General features: G+C 40.9%; 1 protein-coding gene across 13 annotated transcripts in view; it reads left to right on the forward strand.

Annotated features, from left to right (window-relative positions):
* Window positions 1-15676, forward strand: part of LOC126282231 (bumetanide-sensitive sodium-(potassium)-chloride cotransporter-like) — a 221222-nt gene that overhangs the window by 13004 nt on the left and 192542 nt on the right. For 6 of the 13 annotated variants that reach the window (XM_049981807.1, XM_049981797.1, XM_049981796.1 and 3 more), the window contains one exon: window positions 5235-5294. The exons of the other annotated variants lie outside the window; for them this stretch is intronic. In XM_049981807.1, coding sequence (XP_049837764.1) covers window positions 5235-5294 — 60 coding nt within the window. The remainder of the gene's footprint in view (window positions 1-5234; window positions 5295-15676) is intronic. 13 annotated transcript variants of the gene reach the window in all.

Genomic DNA, 15676 nt, shown 5'->3' on the forward strand with positions numbered 1-15676 from the left:
CTTTGCCTCGTGAATACTGGTGTTCGCACAGACTCCAGTGTGGTGTATGGGTGCTAGTTGGCCATTGGCATTTCCATTTACAGCCTATGTCTTCTGTCCGTCCAGTGGAGAGTCCATGATGACCCATGAGAGACTGATCATGTTTTGTTCGTTTTTATTTTCCGTTGGTGTCACTCGCCTGGGTATCCACACAGATGGACTCTCTCTAAATCTGATCAGCATCCTTACACTACTGCTGTCATCCGTTGCACTCTGCCACATGGAGGTGTGGATGCTGTTGTCCAGAACACAACTGCAGCAATTCTGTTGGCAGCTCACTCGGCAATCCCCTATTCCTTGGGATCATCCCATCAGAAGACAGTACCTTAATGGATTCCCCAAAATCACTGTAATCATTAGATATCGCAGATGGGCTCGCAAACACCATAAGCAATATCCATCAATTGAGCACCTTATTGTCTTTAACTGGCTCTGTGCCCAGGTCCACCACCACATAAAACAAAAAAATAGTGTGTTTGGAGTAGTATGTTGTTACCACTGGACAATGTACCTCTCATTCACAGGTTTATGTGAAAATTTGACATGTCTATGGGTGCCAGTACCCCACAGGAGCACATGCTATCTCTGTGAAAGCCGAGGCAGACACTGATCTAGATGATGATGCCAAACATTTTGCTTTTCATTATGCTCGAGCCTCTGCATCTGAGACTTATCAGTCTGCATTTTGTGTCCTTAAACTGTGGGTAGAGCAACTTCTTTACCATTTACTACCCATCACTTGGACCCTGTCAGTGCTCTGTTCAATGAGTGGGCATCCCTCAATGCCCTAGCCGTTTGTCCTGACGTGGCTACGGGATCAGACAACAAGCCTGGCCAAATGCTCAGACAGTTATCAATATATTGCCAATGTCACATCCTTGCCATTTTTTTTCAACCTTACCTAGAGTGAGGGTGAGTCCCTTTCTCAGTGGTGGGAAAGTGTGATCATCACAGTACTGAAACTGGGTAATCTTCCCCTTGAGATGGACAGCTATTGCCCAATTAGCCTCACTAATGTTCTCTACAATTTGCTTGAAAGCATGGTGAGCTGATGGCTGTGTTCGTACCTTGAGTTTTGTGGTCCTTTGCTCCATCCCAAGATGGTTTTCTCCAAGGTTGCTCTACTGCTGACAAACTGGTCTGCCTGGAGTCTACCATTTGGTCAGCCTTTGCCAGCATTGACTTCTTATCCCTATCTTCTTTGACTTGCATAAGACTTAAAACATCACATCCTCATTATCCTCCATTCTCGGGCCAACTCCTGACTTGGGTGTGGGAGTTCTTGTCTTGCCTTACTACTTTCCAGGTTGAAGTTGGCACTTCCCACAGTTCTCCACCTATACAAGAGAATGGGGTACCACAGGGCACTGTATTGCGTGTGCCCCTTTCTCTGGTGGCTATCAATCATCTAACTGCAGCTTTGGGGTCTACAGTGTAACTTTCCCTGTATGCTGATGATTTTTGCATCTACTATCATTCCTCAATGGAGGGTGTTGCTAAACACCAACTGCAAGATGCCATACAAAAGGTGCAGTCCTGGGCTCTAACAAATGGCTTTCAGTTTCCCACCACCAAGATACATCGTGCACTTCTGTTGCCATTGTACCATCCATCTCCAAACAGAACCCTAACTTGATGACCAAATGCTTAATGTGGTGAAATATTACCATTTTTTCGGATTGGCCTTTGATGCCCGGTTGACATGGCTTTCCAGTCTTAAGGAAATGTGCTGGTCACACCTTAATGCCCCTTGCTATCTCAATAACGTGTGACCACTCTGTACTTCTGTGGCTCTACAAAGCTCTTATCCTATCACATCTTGATTATGGGAGCCTGATGTCTAGCTCAGCATCGCCTTCAACATTGTAGATGCTGAACTAGATCCACTATTACTGGGTCTGACTTGAAACAGGTGCCTTTTGGACCAGCCCTGCGAATGACCTACTCAGGGAGTCCGGCATCTCCTCCCCCCCCCCCCCCCCCCCCCCCTACAGATCAGGCACTGACAATTGCTACATAACTATGCAATACACATTTGCTGCTCCCCCCCCCCCCTCCCCCTCGTGCGTCTGAACTACCATGTCCTTTTTCCTGAAAGAGAGATCTACCTCCCACAACAGAGGCCAAGGCCTGGAATCATGATCGCAGTTCACTTACAGTCTCTGCCCTCAACTCCATATTTCCCCATTATCACCTCTTTTCAGGGAGAAATCGCATGTGCCCGCATGGTGTGTACCCCATCCACTGTTCTTCCTTGGCCACTCCTTTTGATCAAAAGGCTCGAAAGACCCAATGGTTTTTCACTGCCTGTTTCTGGATGTCCTTGATGCATTTCCAGGCACAGATGTGACATACACAGACAGCTCTACAGTCTACTGAGGAGCCCGTTTTGCCTACACACTTCCAAGATGCAGTGAACTATGCTCCCTGATGAATGGATGCAGTGAGTGCACTGCAGAATTGGTGACTAGTGCTTGAGTCCTCACACACCTATGTTCTTGTACTGGTGAGTCATTCTTAATCAGCAATGACAGTAGTCTTCAGGCTGTGAACATGTACTATCCTCGAGACCTGTTGGTTGTGACTTTCCAGGATGGCTTGTATGACCTCCACCACGCTGGAAGGTCAATCGTCTTTGTATAGACCCCTGGTCATGTTGGGATCCCAAGCAGTGAACATGCTGACTGTCTGGCCAAGTTGCCTAAAATGATGCCTGCTTTAGAGATGGGGACACCTAAATTGGACCTTTGATCAGCCCTATGCTGACATTTCTTGGAGACTGGGAATGCAGACTAGTGTAACCTATTTCCCTGAATAAACTGCAAACATGTGACAGTCTTTCCTTTGTGAATCTCACAGGGAATCTGCTGTCCTCTGTCACTTCACATTTTCCTCATTTGCCTCACTCTAATGTGAGTATCCACATAACTGGTGGTGTGGTGCCTGTCTCGCAGTGGTCCATGTTCTACTGGACTTCCCTGAATTGGCCATCTTACAGCAAAACTGTAAACTTGTTGGCACGCTATTAACTTGTTAGCACACTATTTCTGGTGCTAGAATATGACACCAGTGCAGCTGATTTGGTTTTAAGTTTTACCTGTGAAAGTAGTAGTTACTCCTCTGTGACATAGGGCCTATTAGTTTCATTGGCTACTTGAAGGGTAGAATTTCCTTGTCATTTGCCCCAACCCTAGCAGCCAATGGCTACCCTGGCCTGTGCCTTTCCCACCTAAAATTCTTCTTATTCTTTCACATCTGTCAATTTTTGACATACTCATCATTATTGTTCTCTTTCCTAAGAGTTTATCTTGTCCATTTAGCTATATTTTTTATTTATTTATTTATTTATTTTTTTTTATTTTTTTATTTTTTTTTTTTTTTTTTTTTGTAAAGGAGGTTGTGGAAGCTCTGATACAGAGGATATCTCTGATCGCATAACATGTCTCGGGGACCTCCAGCTGCTTTCTGGATTGGGCAACTCTTATCTTCACCTCTCTGCTCTGCTTGCTAGTCTCTCTTGATTTTCTTGATTCTTGGAAACAATTGAATTCATTTGGATTTGTATTTTGTGTACTCCCTCTCTGGAGCTATTTTCAGCTTGACACACAAAAGATTGAGGCCAATGACCTTATAGTTTGGTCCTTTTAACCGTATCAATCCATCCATCCAAAATTATATTGGCCTGTGATACTTCAAAAGTGGTTGTGATAAGATACCCCTTGTGCATGAGTGAACACCTGTGATCGTGCATGCATATCATAAACTTAGTGCATATTTAATCTTGTATAGAAAAAAGCTACCATCTTCTGGGGTTACTTGAATCACTTTTGAACTTTGAAGCCATCATGCTACACAACAATTCATGAAAATCCAATAAAATGTTTTCTGAACTTTGAAGCTTGCTCTCAACTGAGTTTTCCAGTAGGTAACAAAATCACAGGTTAATATTTACTGTTGTTAAAATGGAGAAAAAAGAGTGTTTCAAGTTACAACTTGGTAGGGGTTTCTTTTGACACCTGTGGTTTTTTTCTGTTTCTAATGTTTCTTTGTTTCTAATGATCACATGGTTAAATGTCAGCTCTGAGTAGTAATGCTGTATAAATGCTTTTAGAAGCCTACAAAAATAATTTAGCTGTAGGGTTATTAATTACTGTACTAGAAAGTTTGAGAAGTCTAAGAAAGCAGTGATTCGAGAAGTCAGTAATTCTGTTACATTCAGTGGCACTTGTGGTGCTTGAAAGAGCTTTATAACACTTAAGACTAAAGAAACACGGGACTTTCTATTGGCCCCAGATCTTGCTAGTGATCATATGCTGCTGCCTAAATATTCTGATTTTATGATGCAAGATGGCGGTGTAGCCATATTCTTGTGTGAGGAGTGTCTGATACATCCTGCTCTGGTTCTGTGAGCACTAGTACATCTTATTACTGTGTGTTATTTCCCGTAGGCTTATCAATTTCAAATAATGTGGTGGAAAGACTTCCAGTGAATATCACTAGAATCTTGCGGTAATAGTAAACCTCTTGCCTAAGGTCAGTGTGAGCTGGTAGAGGGCGTGAAATGTGTAAATTCATGATGAGTAGAACTGCAAGGAAACAACCTGTATAATGTTTAAGATGCCCTGATTGGCACATGTCAGAAAAACACACTAATTCATGCTTTTGTGCACAGTTTTCTGTTAAAACTAACTGCGAGAAACAAAACAGTCACATTTTCATAATTGTAAAATTTTTTTTTCTTCCTCCTCCAAACTACCACATCATACATATCCTATGTAATACTGAGTGTCTTTGAATACCCCAAGCAGATTAGTTTCTTCAAGATTATTTCTGAATTATTAATTACAATGAACCGGCTTCCATGACTGAGGGTGCACACAAAGTGTTCATATCAATGTGATGCTGCTGCCACTCAACGTGGAATAATGGATGCAAAAGTTTGAGGTATGTTACCAGTAGCCAAAGTGGAGCATGGGGTACATTGCTCACAATTAAACTGCCATTTAAGAACAAATAACAAACTCAGGAGATATTACATAGACTAGAAACTATATTGCTACTGACTGTTTTTTTGTGGAATTGTGACAATATTATATCTACTTTGTATTTCTTTTGGTGACTGTACAATTTAAAGTTTCCTGTGGATTAGAGCTGTGGTGGGACAGAATAAACATCCATTTCTTTGTCTTCTGCAGGTAATATTCTACAAGCTGAGCAATCCAGATGCAAATTGTGGCTCCACTGAAAAGCTTCAGGTCAATATTTCATACCATCTATTAATCCAGATATAATGTAATCTTGTACAGCTGTTATCATACGGGGTGTTTCAAAAATGACCAGTATATTTGAAACGGCAATAAAAACTAAACGAGCAGCGATAGAAATACACCGTTTGTTGCAATATGCTTGGGACAACAGTACATTTTCAGGCGGACAAACTTTCGAAATTAAAGTAGTTACAGTTTTCAACAACAGATGGTGCTGCAAGTGATGTGAAAGATATAGAAGACAACGCAGTCTGTGGGTGCGCCATTCTGTACATCGTCTTTCTGCTGTAAGCGTGTGCTGTTCACAACGTGCAAGTGTGCTGTGGACAATATGGTTTATTCCTTAGAACAGAGGATTTTTCTGGTGTTGGAATTCCACTGCCTAGAACACAGTGTTGTTGCAACAAGACTAAGTTTTCAACGAATGTTTAATGTAACCAAAGGACTGAAAAGAGATGCAATAAAGGATCTGTTTGAAAAATTTCAATGGACTGGGAACGTGACGGATGAACGTGCTGGAAAAGTAGGGTGACCGTGTACGGCAACCACAGAGGGCAACGCGCAGCTAGTGCAGCAGGTGATCCAACAGCGGCCTCGGGTTTCCGTTCGCCGTGTTGCAGCTGCGGTCCAAATGACGCCAACGTCCACGTATCGTCTCATGCGCCAGAGTTTACACCTCTATCCATACAAAATTCAAACGCGGCAAACCCTCAGTGCCGCTACCATTGTTGCACGAGAGACATTCGCTAACGATATAGTGCACAGGATTGATGACGGCGATATGCATGTGGGCAGCATTTGGTTTACTGACGAAGCTTATTTTTACCTGGATGGCTTCGTCAATAAACAGAACAGTGCATATGGGGAACCGAAAAGCCCCATGTTGCAGTCCCATCGTCCCTGCATCCTCAAAAAGTACTGGTCTGGGTCGCCATTTCTTCCAAAGGAATCATTGGCCCATTTTTCAGATCCAAAACGATTACTGCATCACGCTATCTGGACATTCTTCATCAATTTGTGGAGGTACAAACTGCCTTAGACGACACTGCGAACACCTCGTGCTTTATGCAAGATGGTCCCCGGCCACATCGCACGGCCGACGTCTTTAATTTCCTGAATGAATATTTCGATGATTGTGTGATTGCTTTGGGCTATCCGAAACATACAGGAGGCGGCGTGGATTGGCCTCCCTATTCGCCAGACATGAACCCCTATGACTTCTTTCTGTGGGGACACTTGAAAGACCAGGTGTACCGCCAGAATCCAGAAACAACTGAACAGCTGAAGCAGTACATCTCATCTGCATGTGAAGCCATTCCGCCAGACACATTGTCAAAGGTTTCGGGTAATTTCATTCAGAGACTATGCCATATTATTGCTACGCATGGTGGATATGTGGAAAATATCGTACTATAGAGTTTCCCAGACCGCAGCGCCATCTGTTGACAATTGCAACTACTGTAATTTCGAAAGTTTGTCTGCCTGAAAATGTACTGTTGTCCCAAGCATATTGCAACAAACGGTGTATTTCTATCGCTGCTCGTTTAGTTTGTATTGCCGTTTCAAAAATACCGGTCATTTTTGAAACACCTTGTATAAACATAGACTTAAATACAGTGTAGAATACACAATCCATTAAAAACTGAGGCATATTTCAGCAAATTTTACTCTTTATAATGTGACCTGTGGGCTCCTTCCTAAATAGATCTGCAATGCATTAGGGATTCGTGTCCCAAGTAGCACACATTCTGCAAGCCACTGTACGGTGTGTGGCAGAAAGTACCTTGTACCTTGTCCCTTGTCCCTTGTCCCTTCCTTTCTTGTTCCTCTCGCAAATAGTGAGAGGAAAATAAGACTGTCTATATACCTCAGTATGAGCCCAAATTTCTCATATCTTATCTTCGTGGTCCTTAGGCACAGTGTATGTTGGTGACAGAATCGTTCGGCGGTAAGCTTCAAATACCAGTTTTCTAAATTTTCTCAATAGTACTTCTCAAAAAGAACATCACCTTCTCTCCAGGGATTCACATTTAAGTTCCTGAAGCATCTCCGTAACAATTATGTGTTGTTCGGACCTACTGGTAACAAATCTAGCTGCCCATCTCTGAATTGCTTTGATGCCTTTCTTTAATCCTTCTTGGTATAGATCCTGAACACTCAAACAGTGCTCAAGAATAAGTCACACCAGCACCCTGTATGCAGTCTCCTTTACAGGCGGACCACTCTTTCCTAAAATTCTCCCAATAAACCAAAGCTGACCATTCACTTTCCTTATCCCAGTTGTCACATGCTCATTCCACCTTATATCGCCTTGCAACATTATGCCCAGATATTTAAATGACTTAACTGAGTCAAGCAGAGCACAAGTAATACTATATCTGAGCATTAGAAGTTTGATCTTCGTACTTCTCTGCTTTTACTTACATTATTCCACGTTTAGAACTAGCTGCTATTCATTATACCAACTATAAATTTTGTCTAAGTTGTCTTGTATCTTCCTTCAGTCACTCAACTTCGATACCTTGCTGTACACTTCAGCATCATCCGCCAACAACTACAGAGTGCTGCCCATCTTGTCAGCCAAATCATTTACGTATATGGAGAACAACAGTGGCCCTATAACACTTCCATGGGGCACCCTGGATAATACTGTTCTCTCTGATGAACACTTGACAATAAGGACAACATACTGGGTTCTATTATTTAAGAAGTTCTCGAGCCATGCACATGTCTGTCAACTTATTCAATTGCTTGTACCTTCATTAAAAGCCTTTAATGGGGCACCATGTCGAATGCTGTCAAGAAATCTAGAAATATGGAATCTGCCTGTTGCCCTTCAACCATAGATTTCAGTATATCATGTGGGAATAGGGCAAGCTGAGTTTTGCAAGAGTGATAGTTTCTAAAACCAAACTATTCATACACATGAGCTTCTCAGTCTCAAGAAAGTTTATTGTATTTGCACTGAGAATATGTTCATGGATCCTGCAACAAACAGAAGTTAGGGATATTGGTCTATAATTTTGCAGGTCCATTCTTTTATCTTTCTTACATACTGTAGTCTCTTGCATTTTCCATTTGCTTGGGATTTGGTTCTGTGCAAGAGATTCACCATGAATGCAAGCTAGGTAAGAGGCCAATGCTGTAGAGCAATTTTTGCTTTCAACAGCTGGCTACAACAGAAATGTGTAGTACATATGGGATTCTGTCTGATGGTCAAATGACGGTATGTTTGGACAGTTCTCCTGTGTGAATGATTTATTGAGAGTGAAATTTAAAACTTCAAGTTTTGTTTTGCCATCTTCAACTGCCACACCAGACTGGCCAACAAGTGACTGAATGGAAGCCTTAAATGCACTTGGTGATTTTACATACAATCAGAATTTTCTCAGGTTCTCTGCCAGAGCTTTTGGTAAGATGTGACAGTGACAGTGACAGTTGTTGTATGCTTTGTGACTAACTTTCGCTTGTCATCATTTATGCATTCCCTTGTGAACAAAGAGTGCAACAACTTCTGCTTCCTCAGCATCTACCGAATTTTGTTATTAAACCATGGTGGGTCTTCTCCATCCTTTATCCATTTACTAGGTACGTAACTCTCCACACCACGATTCATGGTCTGCTTAAACATTGCCCACAATTCCTTTATATCAATCGTACTGGAACTAAGTGATGCCAATTCATGGTGTACGTGAGATGTTACGAACTGCTTATCTGCTCCATCTAGCAGAAACTCTCTCCATGCCTTCTTGGCTGATTTATTAACTTTTGTGATCGTAGTTGCTATAATGACATTTTACTAATACCAGTTTATATACTGGCATTGTTGATAAGGTCTGGCCTATTTGTAGCTACAAAGTCTAAGATATTTCCATTGTGTACGGGTTGCCAAGCTAGCTGCTCAAGAGAATTTTCAGAAAATGTGTTCAAAAGTATTTCCCATGACTATCTGTCTGGAATCCCCCACCCACTATGAATCCATGGACATCCCAGTCTATACCTGGTAGGTTACAGTCGTCTCCAATCGGTATTGTAAGATCTGGGTACACATGCACTGTTGACTGCACACTTTTGTTGAATGAATGACTGTAAAACTGTCACAGCAGAATTGGAAGGCCAGTAAAAAAATAAAAAAAATTAACTTGGTTTCACCTACACTTGTCATTCTCAACTTTGACCTCAATAGAGACAATATTTTTATCAACTGCTATGAACACTCCCTCTCCAAAGGACTCTAATTCATCTTTCCAATATACAGTCCATGTCTTGCTAAATATCTCGGAGCTTTTTCACTACAGGTTTCAGCCAGCTGTTAGTCCCAAGAATAATTTGAGTTTAAGAACTTCCCTGGAGGGCAGTAAATTTGGGAACTTCATTATGAATACTTCGGCAGTTCACTGATAAAATTGCGACAGTCAAAGTGTCTGTATTCTGAACGCCGTTTGACTTCCCTTCAGAGTAGCTTGCTTCCTTTGTGGAGTGCATCCCTGACATATCCAGAGGAGTCCTTCAACAAATCCCAAAACTGCAAAGACAAACTGCCAAAGCATTCACGGTTTCATGGAGAGCAGGGTTATTTTTTTGTGTAAATGGATGTGCATATTGAAATGATAAGCTAATGAAGAATAGAGGCATTTTTTGTAACTGTCACAGTAGACAAACTTAAACTCCACCAAGGCAGAAATTGAAGCACATGAGTTTCTTTGTGCAAGACTTGATATAAAAGTTGGACCTAAACTTAAAAGTGAATCTTTTTATTGTTCAGCGGGTACATACAGATGTAACCAAAAAGTTTACAGAGAAATATAAAACTTTGAACATAGCTGCTAAGGTTCAGTGACCGTGTCAGAATTATATTAGAGCAAATAAGCCCTCGGTCACAAATATTAAGTCAAAGTTGACCAGGTTTCGACGCTACTATGAGCATCGTCTTCAGAATTAGACTAACTGTTCTAAAATATATTAAGTATATAATACATTAATAAAATTAAAGTTTGTACTGACTGGGAAAAGATGCAGTACTTACAAGCCACATATTAAAAAAAGATCTAAGCCAGAAAGGCGATGTCCTGAATAGTTGTAAGAAAGATGGCAAGCCGCTAAGGGCTGCTCGTACTTCAGTGAACAAGCAGCTTTGTTGCAACCCTTGTTCACTAAAGTACGAGCAGCCCTTAGTGGCTCGCCATCTTTCTTACAACTATTCAGGACGTTGCCTTTCTGGCTTAGATCTTTTTCAATATGTGACTTGTAAGTACTGCATATTTTTCCAGTCAGTACAAACTTTAATTTTATTAATGTATTGTATACTTAATATATTTTAGAACAGTTAGTCTAATTCTGAAGACGACACTCATAGTAGCATCGAAACCTGGTTACTTTTGACTTAATGTTTGTGACCGTGGGCTTATTTGTTCTAATATAGCTTACAGAGAACTTCAACTCATTAGTACATATCTTGGCCAATTATGAAGTCATCAATGTAGGAGACTTAAATCATCCAATAATCAGTTGGGATAATTGCAGTTATGTAAATGGTGGGAGTGATGTTACATCCTGCAAAACAAACTAAATGCACAGACTATACATACTGCCTCAGGGAAATGGAGACGGTCTGGTAAATGTGTAGTATCATCACTGGTTTCATCTTATCTCAGAATCATCTGATATTGGCTCGGTAATAACAAGAACTGATGGTGATACAATTTTTGTGGCCCAAGGCTGAAATAAGCAGCTAAAAAATAATAGGTGTATTCCCTAAAAAAACTACCTGAAATAGATAAAAGTAGTTCTGAAGCACACTCATGATGGAAAAACACACACATTAGATCCAATGACAACAAACGGGCCTGACCCCTCGAGAATGTCCAGACTGTATTGGTGGCAGTGTGAAGTGTCAGTAACAACAATGATTATTACAGTGCAAAGATCAACTAAAACAATAAGAATGACTTATTTTCAATAAACTAGATAAAAGTGCAATACTGAAGTCTCAGGGAGGATCTTGAAACATTTAATTCTGTGTTGGAGCACATAGGTGAACTGTGGCTCAAGTTTAGAAGCGTAATTGCTACCTCACAATGGGTACATATGTTCCTAATGGGAGGAACCTCTGTGTTATACAGTCTCTGTGTACAAACTTCTAAATAAACAGTGACTACTCAACAATAGGTGTTAAATGATGATAAATCAAATGCACTCATCTGTCAGAAGGTCAATGCCTGAAGCCTCCAGTCATTACTAGAGCAGAATCTGATCAAAATCCCTCACAAACTGAAATAAATTCTGGTCATATGTAAAGGCTGTCTGTGGCAACCATGGATCTTGGAGTAAATGGTAACTGAGCACCACACCAATGCTTGTGAATGTAACTACAGTGAAATGAAGTCTTGCTACAGAAGACACTGCAGGTTGTCTAAGATCTTGGGTCATCAATAGGTTTAGAAGTAATGAAGGGTGTGCCCTCCTCACTCTGTTTTTCTTTCCCCTACTCTCCAGATTATGCAGCTATAATGAAGGATGTGAGAAAAATATGCACAAATATTTAGAAGTGGATAATATTTCAATATGTCAGAAGGGTTGACAACTTGCCTTAAGTATTGAGAAATGTATAATTGTGCACGTCATAAAACCCAAAACATTGCATTTTGTGACACCAGAATATAAATGAGTCACAATTGTAATGAGTTACCTCACTTAAATACCTGGGCCCAACAACTCGGAGATTTAAAATGGAATCGGGGGCTGTACCAATTGCAACAATCATTGACAAACAGTGCAGAGATCCAACAAAGGTCACTTCCACTTGACGGCGATAAGGAAAAGTGTGACATAGTTCTGAGGGGTGTCATTCGCTTGGACATATGGAGAGAAGAGTGATATACCAGTTCTAACCCAAAATGATTGGTGGGATGAATACTGATGAATAAAAACTGGTAGAGAACCTTGAGAGACCGATTCATGGAGAGTGAGTAAAATGTGATGGTGCCAAGCAGTGTCATATGGCTTATATAGGCTGAAAAAGAGTGCAATGAGAGGGTGGCATTTAGAAAAATCCTGTGATTGCCTCTCCAACCTAACTAGATGGTTAGTTGTGAATTGTCCCTCCTGTAAATGATAGTGGGCAGAAAATGTTGCATTATTTGAGAAACTAGCATAATCTTTGGGCTACCATTCTTCCAGCAGTTCGCAGAGAACACTGGTGAGGCATAAAGTTGGTAGCTGAGATGAATTTTTGTCCTGGTATAAGGAGAGGGTTGGTACTGTCTTCCCGTTGTGAAGGGAAATCACCTTCTAGACAGATTGGGTTGAAACCCAGAATAGATGGAATCTGAGTCACATTCAGATCGTGGAGCATAGAGGCACTTTTTAGATAGATATTTGAAAACTTATTATCTCCTTGATTGCTTTTATAGCACCAGGAGACTTGTTTTATAGTCTAATACCAACGGTGTTCAAATGTTGTTCTTTCTTCTTTATTATTATTATTTTATTATTACATGGAAGTTGTTATATATTCTCACCTTGTATGTATGGAAGTCGGAATTAATTTTCAGTTTATTTTTATTTAATTTTAGGCTAGTTATTTATTTTTTAAATATACAAGGAAAAGGAAGTGAGGCATGAGAGCATACTGCACAACATGTTCTACTTGACTTCAATGACTGCTTTGGAGTTTATACCATCCCATCTGGATCCTCCCACCACTTCCTTTCCTGAAATGTGTAGGTGAGAAATCTCTCTGCAACATGCCCTCCACTCCCCTAACACCCCCAGCTACAATTTTAACCTCCTAACCTTTCTGGGCTCCACATGCCTTTATCCCCTTTCCTTCTGCCACTCCAGCCTCCCATACTTCGCCAATTCTCACACGCTCTGTCGAATCCAGCCTAGTCATCAAATGTTCAAATGTTGAATCCTGCCTAATCGTAGTAGAGTGTGGGGTGTCTTGGAAACATGCTTTCTCGGATGGCTAGACAACATTCAAACAAATCGTATTAATGAGTTTTGTTACAAAATGAACAAATACAATACTTAACTGTGTGTTTCACAGATGTCACTAGCAAAGGGTAACAGACAAAATAATAGTTTCTTCAGTATATACAATGCTACATATTACAAACTAAATCACTAGTCTTTAAGCTACTCTTGAATTGGCCACAATCAGTCGGACGCAGTGCTTATGTTCTCTTTGTAAAGGGGCCACTGCTATCACATGTTCATCCTGGAGAGGTGTTGGTCAGTGTGCAATTGGCTGACATCTTCTCACAGCCATCTCTTCTCTATCATTCCTGATTGGCATACCAGCACTTGGCACCATAACAGGCTCACTTGCATAATTCTTACCCTTTCTTTTTTTTTTCACTTGTTCCTTCACCTTAAACACAGCTCTCCTGACCCTGCAGCTAGCAGCCCACCATCCAGTCTTCTCCACATTCCCGTGTGCCTCCACGGGTAGCACTACATCAACAATTCCCAACTCTACACCACTGTCCCTCCCTTTCACCTTTTCTGTTATCCTGAGGGGGCTTAAAACACACGGCAATACTTCCCCATACATACAATGAGTAAGTTCCTGTCTCTTAAGAGCACCAGGATTCTGAGCAATGGTCATTAAGTGGGCTGTGCCCATCAAGCCAGGTCACTGGTGAGTTCGTGCTTGGCTGCGATGGAGCCACAACCTTTGCTGCACCTAAAGCAAAAACATGCAGAGAATATCTGCCTTTTGAACTCTGGTCAGATATGACATTTTTCCACAATTACATAGTTATTTTCAGCCATTTAGCTTTGTTCTTGCAGACTTGGTTCAGTGAGAAGTGCCCACAGATTTGCATTCCAGTGACTGTTTCTATTCATTGCTGTCCTGAATGGTGTTCGACACTATGAAAATGGTCAGTTCAAAGGGCAACCTGGCTGTGATACAGTGAGCAGGCTGTTTTTTACAGCAGAACAGTTTCCAAAAGATGGTGGATTGTGAGCAAATTGGAAGACAATAAGGTAGACTTCAGGCAAGGGCAATACACCTCCCCTTGCGGTCTTGGACAAGCCTAAAGACATGGCCCCGAGTTTACTTGGATACTTTTTTTTTTTTACTGTTGCTGCATCATCCAGACAAACTCCTGTGTTCTAGGTGTTTTGTACGACTGTGAAAATGAGGATGCTCTGCCTCTTATGTGGAAACTGGAGTCAGCTTGGTCTGTGGCCAGATATGCTGCTGTTGGATCTGGTCAGATTCATTATGCCATGCTCCATCTTTGCCCTGAAGCCAAAGTTAGCTTCTCTCTTGTTTGTCAGATTTGGTTTGATGGTCAGCACCCCACAACTTGGAAGGAGGCAATATTAATTCCATTATGGAAACTAGGCAAGGATCGTACCAACCCTAACAGTTATCAGAGGATAGCCCTTACCAGTTGTATGGGTTAAGACTCCCAGGCATATGGTCAACAGGCACCTCATCTGACTCCTTAAATCCCAAGGTCATCCGTGCCAGGGCTGTTTCTGGTACTACTGTTTTGCTCTTGACAACTTAATTCTATTAGACTGATACAGAATTCCTTCTTACATTGAAATCTTTTTTTTCAGTGGTTGGCTCAGCCTTTTAGTCCTGCAGTCAACCCTCCGTACTGACTTCCACTGCTTTATTATTTTTTAAACGTGTAACAATAATTTGACTAGATCTAACTTGAACTTGACATTTTCTAGTGCTATGGCTACCACTGACATTTGCATTTCATATTAACAAGAGTACTCTTCATTCACCAGTACCACAACGTCAAGAAAAGGCCTGATGCCCAATAATTTCAAATCCATCTGTCCATCCAGCAAATGTGTATTAGTAAAGCATGTGATGCTATGAAATTCAAGGTCTTCTGTGAAATAAAAATTCCTCATCAAAAATAACTATGCCATTGGACTGGCAAAACATAAATTATTGTCTGCATAATAAAAATTTGGAAAATGCTTCCTTTGAAGTAATTTTGACATTTTTTGAGCAACTGTAGTCTGAAAGTAAATTTCAGAAAGAAAACAAATTTAGCATTAATTTACTCTAGGGCTGATATCTGAGCAAGACAGTATGTTCCATTTTAGTGTGTTTCATGCTGTTTTTGCAACAACAGTTTCAACTGAATTTGCTGATTTTGAATTTTAAGTTGCATTTAATGTTGAGATAGCTGTTTCTCTTGTTCTTTTAACAGCTTGAAAATAGTCTTCTGCATTTCAGTTGAAAAATGTTTCCTGTATAGTCTTGATTACCTCATCCAGCTATTTTATTTTTGCTTAACAGATATCATGCGGCACATTAAAAATGATACATGAATGCACAAAGATACATTCATTTAAACACGTTAAAGACATAGCACAGAAAACAGGTG

This window comes from Schistocerca gregaria, chromosome 7 (genome assembly GCF_023897955.1).
Source record: "Schistocerca gregaria isolate iqSchGreg1 chromosome 7, iqSchGreg1.2, whole genome shotgun sequence".
Lineage (NCBI taxonomy): Eukaryota > Metazoa > Arthropoda > Insecta > Orthoptera > Acrididae > Schistocerca > Schistocerca gregaria.